At 58.3% G+C, this 10,525-nt stretch overlaps 1 protein-coding gene across 1 annotated transcript in view; it reads left to right on the top strand.

Annotated features, from left to right (window-relative positions):
• Positions 1–3,625: 3,625 nt before the first annotated feature.
• LOC102374825 (platelet-activating factor receptor-like) overlaps positions 3,626–10,525 on the top strand; it is a 7,665-nt gene continuing 765 nt past the window's right edge. Inside the window, 2 exon segments of the mRNA XM_014521500.2 lie at positions 3,626–3,661; positions 10,098–10,525. The exon segment at positions 10,098–10,525 is cut by the window's right edge and continues 11 nt beyond it. Coding sequence (XP_014376986.2) covers positions 10,105–10,525 — 421 coding nt within the window. The 5' untranslated portion in view covers positions 3,626–3,661; positions 10,098–10,104.

The raw sequence follows: 10,525 nt of genomic DNA, 5'->3' as shown, positions 1-10,525 counted from the left end.
CCAGCCCCATGTTGGGCAGCCCAGGGCTGCTGGGGCCAGTGGGCAAGGTGAGGGGGCTGCTGCCAGGGCTGCATGGAGGCTTTGGTGAAGGAGCCACATCTCCAAAGCTATCAAGCCTAGGCTACTGCCTGAGCCTGAACCGCCCTGGAGGGCTTGCAATTGGAGCAAGAGGCCTGGGCACAGGCTGCACCATTCTCACAGTTCCCAGAGCACTACATGTGCCCTGAGCCCTAGCGGGAAGCTCTGGCAAGGGAGACGCACACTTGGGCGGTAGGCAGGGGCTTCCTGGTAACTGATTCCTGCCCAAGTGCATGGGGACTAAAGCCTGCAGGCATCTCCCGAGGGCAGTGGCATCCCAGCACCAAGCCCAGGAGCTGGCCCTGCGCACCCCATGGCTCTCCGGGGCCTAGCAGGGTCCATTGCCCCTGTGAGAAGACCTGGATAGAAGCCTTCCCACCAGTTACAGCGATGGAAACCGTTTCTACTTCAGAGCAGAAGAAACCAACCTGCCCCTTCCACCCCGTATTTAGAAGCAGGAGATGAGGAAAGCCAGCGCTTGGAGGCAGACGGAAAGGAGATGCAGCCACTGCGGGGGCAGGCGGGAGCCGCACAGCCGACCGGAGCCGCAGAAAAATGTGCCTGGCCACCTGTCGCAGATCTGGGGAGCGAGTGACACAGCAGCCACCTCCTCCCACTGGGCCAACGGCTTGGAGCTGGCTCTGCTGGGCTGAGGTTTCTTGGCTCTTCATCCACGTGGGTTTATGGCCCCCCTCCCCTCCCCATGGTTTCTGTCTGGGGCAGGGCACCCTTGCCCAGCCAGTGCTGCTCCTGATCCTGGCTGGCACACAGGAGTCAGGCTAGGCTTGAACCTGCAGCTTTGCATTCGCTCTGGACTCATGTCACTGGTGGCCTTGCAGCCTGGCGATGCAAAATCAGGCCCATAGGGACTGAACAGCCCAGGCCGCGTGCACAGAGCCTGTTTGATTAATGAGGCTGCAGAGGGGGATGCAATCCCTGTAATGCAGCCATGTCCCAGAGAGAGTCTTTCCTGTTCCCCACAACCCTCACCTCGGAGCATGAGCTTTCTTACTGCTGTCATTGTGCCCTTCCAGCTAAATCCTGCTGCAGGAGCTGTGCGTGGTGTTTGGGAATGGACGAGACGTTGGGATCTGGCCTCACAGGGAGCCTTTCTTCAGTGACTCCCTGCAGCTGAGAGTCCCGCAGGTCAGCGTCCCAGAGGCACAGCGCTGGGTGGGCAGCGCTGCTCCTCAGCGCTGCCCACCCAGCCCAAAATACTGCTTTCCCCACAAAGAAATTCCCCCGCCACTGCAAGGCGAGCGTCTGTGATGAGGGTCAGAGCAGGACGGGGTTAGGGCCGGCACCTCGGAGCTGCTTGCTCTTGGCTTCAGAAATGGAGAACTGAGCTCTGGGAAAGCCGTGGGCAGCACAACCTCAGAGCAACCTTTGTGCCCTCCCACAGGGAGCAGGACCTTTTTGGTTTCAGGGGCTGGGCCCACTGGGTAGTGTACTTTGCAATAACTCAGGGGAAGGCAGCCAGGAGCAGCGAGGAGCTCTGGGCTCTGATCTGGACATCCGGTGGCTGTTGAAATCCCCTGCTTGACTCCAGCGGCTGCTGGGGGCTGACTCATTACTAAAACAGGAAGGACTGTCCTCTCTATTTCTAGCACGCAGCACAGGGCTGCAGAGGCTGGGAAAGGAGCTGTTGAACATGCACAGCCCCCAGCCTGTGCCACGGGCCCCCACCAACTCCCACAGCTGAGGAGCTCAGGGGTCTTTCATGGCTAGGGGGCTCCTGACGTCCAGCTCACGACAAGGGGAAAGGCGATGCTTTATCATCGGGACTGTAAGCCTGGCAGCCCCTGGACTGGCCCCAGGGCAGCACAGCACGCCAGGCTTTCCCCGAGCAAGCCCGGAGCAGCGTTGGCTGCCTGAGTCTGCAGACAGCCTGAGGCGTCCTGCTAAGGGACTGTTGCCTGTGAGCCCCAGGGGCAACCTTGAATGCCCGGAGATATTACGGCTGGTCTCTGTTTGGGTGGGGCCTGGTGGTGTGGGCGAAGCTTGAGGAGAGCCCTGCCGCTTTTCTGTCTACGGCTGGACCTGTGCCGGGGGTCAGTGGTGTGTTTTTGGTGTGCACGTGCTTTTTGCAGGCCGTGCCCTGCTTCCGTGCAGATGCTGGGTGCTCGGTTAGGAGGAAGCTGCAAAGCACGGTTGGGGGACCCTTGTCCTAGGCGGCATGGAGCACTTGGCCCATGCGTGTGCTTGCGGGGCAGCTCGGAGCTGATTCTGAGTCTGGCCTTGAAGGCAGCCAGGGGCAGAACCCAGAAGCGCCCGCTTCGATCAGAGCTGTGCACGGGGGCACACTCACCTTCCCTGTCCATCCCCAGGGCTCTCGAGCAAGCTGCCAACAGCTGCTCAGAGTCCCCAGATGCCTGGTGGTCCCAGCAGCGCCTCCCCCACGGTTCCCTGCCTGCATCTCTCTCCCGATACAGGGGATCTGCACACACTGCCCTTGGCTCACAGCTGAGGGCTGTTTGCTCCCAAGATGCGATTCCTGCACCCTCCTTACCCACTGAGCTTTGAACTGCAATAGGCAGCCCTTGCGCTGGCAGTCGGGCACCCATGGGTGTGAGCAGTGGGATTTTTTTGCACGATTGCCTGCTGTCGCAGGGGACTGGACGCTGCCCCTGGAGGCCCTTTCCAGCCTTGCGATCCAGTGAATCCTGGGGGGAAGTGCCGGGTTTCCATCCATTTCGGGTAATGGTAGGAAAGAAACTGCCTGTATGACTGAGTGGGTGCAGGTGAGAGGATGGGGGGCCAGGGCACTATACCTGGGGTCTTTCCCCAACTCGGCCCGTGGGTGAGTCACTCCCCTGCTCTGTGCCTCAGTTTCCCAGTTGGTGGAGAGGAGGTAATACCCAGCTCCCAAGGGCAGGTGCGGCGGATGTTTGACTTCTTTACATCCCATTCCCCTTCTCGGGCCCCAGTCCTACTGTGAGCTGGCTGGGGGCAGAGCTCTGCGGGGCTTACAGCCCCTCAGGGCTTGTCTCGGTGCCAGCAGGTGCCATGCTGCTTTGTCTGTGCAGCAGGGGCGGCAGGCAATGAAAGGGGCTTTTATCCCGGACGCCACACACGGGCCATTCATTGCATTGGCTCTGCACTGCTCGGCTCCCTCCCGCTGGGCAGGATGGTGTGGGCGTGAGGGCTGCACCGGTGACACTGGGGTCTCCTCCACCTCCTGCTCCAGCATCCCTGTTACCTCGTGCCCTGGATGCCAGGCTGGGCTGTGAGGGCCCATTGTTCCCACCTGCCCCCCACGCGGGGTAGGCGTGTGACGTGCCAGCCAGCATGGGTTGAGCCTGTCTCCCAGCGGCCCCAGCCCCCCGAGCTCTGCCGGCTGCTTGGGGAATCCCCAGTTACATACATGCACAGGTGCCCTGCCTGCCTCCAGCTGCCCCTGCCATACCGGATGGATTAACCCTTGCCAGAGACGTGGCTCAGGGGCTGGGGAGAGCAGTCGGCTCCCTCCCCCTGCAGCACAGCCCGGCCAGACTCTTTAAGGCCTCCCAGAGACCCAGCTCAACCAGACAGCGAAGCACAGCCGAGAGGAGAGCACGGCCCGCCTGGGAGTCAGCCTGCCCTGGTAAGACTCCAGCTGGGAGCAGCTTTCCCTGCCCCAGGCCTTGGGCAGCATCTCCCGGGAGGGGATGTGCAGAGTTGGCCACACTTTGGATGGGGCCAACCTTGAGGCTGGGGCCGAATCCTGATCTCCTCCTCTCCCAAGAGAAGCACGTGGCTGGAGGGCTGTAGCAGGACAGGCTTTGGGAGCTCTCAGTGACCTGAGCTTACACCAGTGCGTGCCTCTCATGCAACAGCCGTGCTGCACAGGGAGGCCTGGAAAGCCTGTGGTCTGCTATGGACAAGCTCATAACACTCAGGGATGGGAAAGTCACCAGGATGTTCGGTTCCTTCCCTGCTAGGTGGCACCCCCCGCACCCGCCCGAGCTGCTGTGGGCTGGGCTGAGCTTCCACTCTGCTGTGAACCTGAAAGCACTGGCTGCAGGACGTGCCCGGGAAGCTCTGCCGTGGCAAGGGGAGCCTCGGCTTTTGCTTCCTGGGCAGGGAAGGAGGAAGGGAAGAAAGACCGGGGTCAGGGGCTGCAACACCCATCTCTTGTATTGTCCTCTGTGCTATGCGTGACCTGGCTGCTGTGCAGATGAGTGTGTGGATGACGGGGTTTGGGCTGGATTAGTTGAGCGGTATCTATCTATCTATCTACGTTTTTGCTTTCCGTCTATCTATTGTATCTGTCTTTCTCTCTATCTGTAACTTCCCCATCAATGATGTTGGAAGAGGATGCATCACCTTTGCGAAGTGCTTTAAGATTTATTGATGACAAAGCAGGCTGCAAGGGCCAGGTACCATTATGATGATCTATATCCCAATCCGAGTGCTGCAGCTGCTTAGGGAAAATTGCTCAGGCCGAGGAATAATCTCAGTGGAAAACAACTCTTTTCTTGTTTTGCATCGCAGCAAACTCCCTGTTCCTTGAATGCATTTGAAAATTCAGCCGATGCAGGTAAGAGGCTCATGTTGGCTGTGTCTTCATGACCTATAATGAGTGTTTGGTGCCTCCAGCTGGGGTCAGGCTTTCCAAAGGAGCTCAGCATCCAATGCTGATTGAGTTAAGATGTGTCCAAAGCCCGGCCCAGGTCAGAGTATCAAGTCTTCAGCAACCCAGCCTGGGTGCCTGGCAAAAATCAGGCCCTTGATGTCTGATGGAAACATTACAAGTGTGGAAGCTGGTGACCTGAGTGCAGTTACATTGAAAAGTCCCTGATGGCTTAAATGCTGGGACATAGAGATCCTTCTCTGGGACACAAAGCGGTTCTGTCTCCGGCACTCAGGGAAAAGGGAGAAAGCTTTGGGAGGGTGGCTGAGCTTTTTTTCAGAGTGGTGAGTGCCTGGCTATGTCTGCTGGCAGCATGCGGTCTCCAAGCAAACACGAGTCCCAAACAGCTTGCTTACACCAAGCATACACAAACCCCAAAGCCACAGGGCTAAGAACAGTTTCCTTGTTGCTCTGTGCAGACAGACCACGTGTCTGGGGCTGGGAGCATCCACTCTCGCCGTGCTGCAGACAAGGGGGTACAGGCTGAGCTGGTGAGTAAGGATCTGTCTGATTCCCACTGTGATGTGGGGCAGGTGGGGCTCCTGGCTGCCACTCTGAGGCTTTGCTTGTAGATTTGCTGGAAGACATGGCCTTGGCACGGACTGGGCTCTGGGAAGCAATGATCTGGGAGAGCCTGGGTGCTGGGAGATGGCACTGGCACAGCCCAGAGCACCACACCCTGCCTGGCACCTCGCTCTGCCAGGGACTGAGGGGGAACCTGTGACTGAATCTGTTGCACAGGAAACAGGGGAACAGCCACTTGTTCATAGCAATTTGAATGGCAGTGCAAGGTTTCAGCCAGACGGCTCAGCAGACAGGTCTCTCTGGCTAGCCGCAGAGCAGGAACAGTATGAGCCATGTGTTTCCCTTGTGTTGCTTCATTCGCGGCCAGGAAGGACCCCTGTGAGGGGCAGAGCTGGTTTCTCAGGTATGCATTGATCTCAAAGGGTGCAAGATGAATGGGTGGGAAGGGTGGGAAAGCTCCTTGAGCACTTAGGAGCCCAGGTCTGTGCCAACCTATGGCAGCGATGGGGGGCAGACAAGCCATCCTCATGCTTCAGGGCTCAGAGCAGTTGCTTGTGGGGGCCAGGAAGGAATACCCCAGATCTGACTCAGCCCCGAAATGTTGGCCAAATGCAGTGTGGGTGAGGGTGGTCTTGCTTTGGATGCTGGGCAGCGGCTGCAGGCCTCATCAGAAGTGCCTGGTGCTGGCTGTCTGGAGCCGGCAGCAGCCTTGCATGAGCGTGCACAGCAGGTGAATCCAGCTTTGCCAGACACCGGGAAGGCAGCACCTGGCTCAGCTGTGCCTCCAGCTGGGCAGGGCTCTGGGGCTGGGGTGGGGGGTGGCTGCACTGTCCCCTGCCCAAGCAGAGCATGCGGGCGGGGAGGGAGGGACATTCCAGCCGGCGCAGCTATGCGCTGGGGCGGGTGTGCTAAGCCCCTGCAGCTGCGAGCTGGAGCCGGGAGCAGCATCTCCATGGGAGCAGGTCCCCGAGGCCTGGCAGGAGGCAGCTGCACCCTTGACTCATGGTGGCGGCTCTGCACATTCCCCAGGAGCCCCCTCCCCTTCCCCGTGCCGAGCAGAGGGGCTGGCGAGATGCAGGCGAGGTCCGTCTGGCATGTGGGAGTTCCCCTCTGGTCGGAGGCTTCCCCGGCAGCTCTTGGCACTGATATCTCCTGTGGGAGACCCTTCCACCTCTTTCTGTGCGTCCAGCCAGGGCGTGGCTCAACACATGCTGCCCTGGCCCCGGAGACCCCCCTGAACCAGGGCACAGTGTGAGGAGGGGGCTGCCATTGCCATGGATGTACATCTGTCCTACTCTCCAGGCAGACTGTCCCCAACCGCTTTGGGGCTCTATTCATGGGCTCAGGGGAGCTTGACTCCATAGAGACACTGGGACCCGGGGCTGGGTTGCTCTCCTGGGTGTCTCCAGCCAGCTTCTTCTGCTGTCCCCTCCTGAATGGCTCAATAAAACCAGGACAATTACTGATGAGCACTAATGGCATCCAGGAGCACACATTCAGGCAGCTCCTAGGCCATAAGGGTCAGTGTGTCTCCAGGGTGCCCCATGCAGTCATGAGGACCTCCACATCTTCCTGAGACCTCAGCTCCACCATGGGCCAGTGGCTGTGGTCCCAAAGTGCCCAGGTTGACCTGTACTGGGGCTCCAGTGTCTCAGCCTGGATGCCTGTTGGAGATCTTCTCAGGCAGGTTTGATTCAGCGCATCTTCTCTTCCTCGTGGCTGGACTTGGAGACATGCTTGTCTGCCCCTTTGCAGGAGGAGGGATGCTTCTTGTGACCCTGCCGTTGTTGTGGGGTAGTGAGCCTTTAAGGGGCTATCCCCAGAGCCAGCTGGAGCCGGTGGTGATGCTGGGCCCAGGTCCACGTTACACAGGGTGGATTGTTTGGAGCTTGGACGCAGAACGGGTCACTCCTCTGTGGGACCCCTTGGCTCCGAGGGGATCTGTAGCAGAGCGGCACCCAGGGTCAGCAGACTTTTGGGAGGCCGTCTGCATGGCACAGCTCTGAGCCACTGCATGGGCTCAGCCCTGGGCTTGCATTACAGCACCCCAGGGGGGAGACAGCCAGTCCCCAGCAGGCCATGGCTTGTTCTGCTGAGTGCCCAGACACTGGGGTGAAGGCTGCATGGCTTGCTGGCGCAGGAGGCCGCGGCAGACCAGAGAACCCAAAGCACGCGGGCAGCCCACGTCACGAAGGAATGGGGACAGAGAGTGACCTTTCCCACTAGTCTGGAGACCCCCTCATTACCCGCAAATGCTTGGAGATCCCCTTCTGCCACTGGGAAGCTGCAGAGACAAGGCAGTGGTGGCGTGTCTGCTTCTCTGAGAGACTAACGGTTGTCTGTGGTCTGCGGGCACGCTTGCAGGTGGTTCCCCTGCCTCCGTGCTTTCAGGGCTGAGCCAGATGATGCGAGAGTCACGTAGAGGGCTGTCTCTGCTTCAGCGGCAGGGCTGCAATGACCTGTCTTAGTGTCCCTCCCTTCCAAACTGCTCCCCTTACCCATCCACACAGCCTTACCTGGGACATTTACCCTGCCCCTTTGCGATGGCACACAGCCTTACCGATGCCTCTCGGTCCCAGCCCATGACACTGGTTGTGGGGGCCAGATGAGGCTCTCAGGGAGAGCCCCAGGAGCCAGGCATCCTTTCTCTCAGGTTGTGCGCTGCAGGCTGTGGGAGCACAGGACATACCAGGATTGGGAATCCCACCCACAGCTCCTTGCCCTGGCCTCAGGCACCTGGGGCAGGTGACAGATGCTGGTCACCTTGCTGGTCATCTCACAGCAGCTAGTATTGTTCTCTGCTTCTCATGCCTGCCTCTATCACTAGGACCTGGACCCTCAGTTCTGCTGAGAAAGTCTCCCCACAGCTCTCCCCTGCCCCCTGCTCTCACCCCATTGAGCCCCCAGCACTAGGGAGGGTGCCCAGGGCAGCAAGGAAGATGTTTGCCATGTCGGTGGGAGTCCTGAGTAACCTTGAGACCCTGCAGCCCCCAAGGGTCTCCTGGCCCCTGCACCAATGTTAGCAAAATAAAAACGTGGGGTTTTGGACTAGTTTCAGAGGATTGACATGACACCTCATTCGATAAGTGCCAGAAAGGCTTTATTTACACGTATTCAAAGTTAAATGAGCCCAAAGCAAAGCAAAGTTCAGTAATTAGCTGTAAGGGGATGATTTCTCACCAAACAGGCAATGAAAAGGCTTTTCTTCAGCTTCTTGACTAAGCTGGGCGCAGCAGTAGTTGGGGTCAGAGAGGGATTTCTCACTCTTGAAGTGTGCCCTGGTAGCTGTTCCACGTCTTACTTATACCCTTAGTCCAACATCTTCCAAGCCTTGCTGTAGTTGTATAAACCGAGAGAGAGTCCCAAGCCGTATTTGACAGGAAAACCCTGTTAATCAAACTACTCATTACTGGTTATCAGAAAGTTCCAGTTTGAATGAATGACCTTCCTCAGTGACAAGAGGGTATCCATTTCTACTGAGTTTGGAACGGATCAAGGAACTGATTAACAATCAGGAGAAACTCAAGTGCCCTTGGAAGATCAAAGGAACCAGTAGGCAAAACAAGGTAAATCAGGAGGAAACAGCAAAACAAAAGTAAATCAGGAGGAGACACCTGTTACACATGGAGAATGTCTCTTCCTCCACATAAACACGATTTAATTACAAAAGAAATATTTACCATGCTAATTACTCAAGGATAGACAATATTTCACCCAGTTACATACCAGACAACTAGGGGCCTGCTTAAAATCATCACGAATATAGTAAGATAAGCTGGAAGGGATACCACATTATTTCTTCTTAGATGGTCTAGCCATGAACTCGCAGCCTCTTGCACTATGCAGTTAGCATCAGGATTTTGTATTTTAACTTTTGTGCGTCGGCCCCAGCTTAGCATGAGTTGGCTTGCATTACAGTGTGAGCCCTGGGGCAAGTGGGTGAATACCACGGGGCCAGGGCAGTGCCTTTCTTTTTGGGCATCAACCATGATGCAGGGGCAGGGCAAAGGATGAGAACCCACGGTCCTCCCTGATGGGGATGTGTGGAAGCATGTATTGTGGAGCCAAGGTGCAGTGCGGTCGTGTCTTGGTGCAGTCATGGAGCTGGGGCCCCTAGCACGGCTCTTGAAGCAGCTTGTCCTGAGGCTTCATGGAGCAGAACTGCCCCTTGGAAGAAAGAAAGGCATAGGCCTGGGTCAGGGAGAGATGGGCACCTCGCCAGCTCAGACCTGAGAGGTCTTGCACGGGGAGAAGCCTGGGAGAGAGGGAGGGGGAAAGAAGTGGAGCATGGTCCCTGACTCATTTGCCTGGTCCCTGACTCATTTACCTGGCCCCTTGTTCTGGTCGGAAGCTGATGGAGGCTCCTTGGGTCTGACCTGCTGTGCTCACCTAGCCTGGCACTCTGGCACTGCAGGAGGGGGTGCCCGTGGGACAGCGGTGGGGGCCGTGCCACCTGGCTGCAGTGGTTACGTGGGGAATCGAGCCCCTGTTTGCTTTTAATCTGAACTGGACTCTGTTTTCAGTGCCTGGGTGGCAGCAAGAGAGGTTGGGGGGAGGGATCACGTAGCTCTGTGTGGATGGATGGACGGACAAATGGACTCGTTTGGGGATGGATGGATGGATGGATGCACACAGGGGCTGGCATGGGATGGACAGATGGAGGAGTGTGTATTGGGGCAGAGGCAGGGGGCTGTGTATAGGAGCCACACAGCTCTTATGGGTGAGGGAATCAGGCTGGCTCCCCAATCCCTTAGGCCATGCTGGAGCCAGCAGTTGGGGCTCTCACTCACTGTCTGCTCCCCTCCTCAGGGCTCTGACGCCCTTTGGGAGACTCATCCCCTGCTGACCCTTCCCCTCTGACCCTGTCCCCCTTCTCTTCCAGGGGCCCCATGATGAATGGCTCAGTGGACGGGCTGGCAGGGCTGGAGGTGCCCGAGGACCCTGGGGCATGCGAGCCCAGGGACCCAATGCAGTTCTTGCTGGTGCCCCTGGTGTACTGCCTGGTGCTGTGTGTGGGGCTGCCGGGCAACCTGATGGCCCTGCTGGTCTTCCTTCAGAGCAGCAAGGTGAGGAAGGCCATCCGCATCTACCTCATCAACCTCACGCTGGCCGACATCCTCTTCAATCTCACGCTGCCCCTCTGGATCCCCTACTACTTTGCCCGAGGGCACTGGGTGCTCTCGGAGGCAGCCTGCCGCGTGGCCGGGGCTGCCTACTTCCTGGCCACTTACAGTGCCATCATCTTCATGACCCTCATCAGCGTGGACCGCTACTGCACCGTCCGTGTGGCCAGGCTGGACCTGGTGCTGA

This window comes from Alligator sinensis, unplaced genomic scaffold (genome assembly GCF_000455745.1).
Source record: "Alligator sinensis unplaced genomic scaffold, ASM45574v1 scaffold547_1, whole genome shotgun sequence".
NCBI classification, from domain to species: domain Eukaryota; kingdom Metazoa; phylum Chordata; order Crocodylia; family Alligatoridae; genus Alligator; species Alligator sinensis.
Note: the sequence above shows the minus strand (reverse complement) of the source record. Positions and strands in the feature narration are given on the sequence as shown.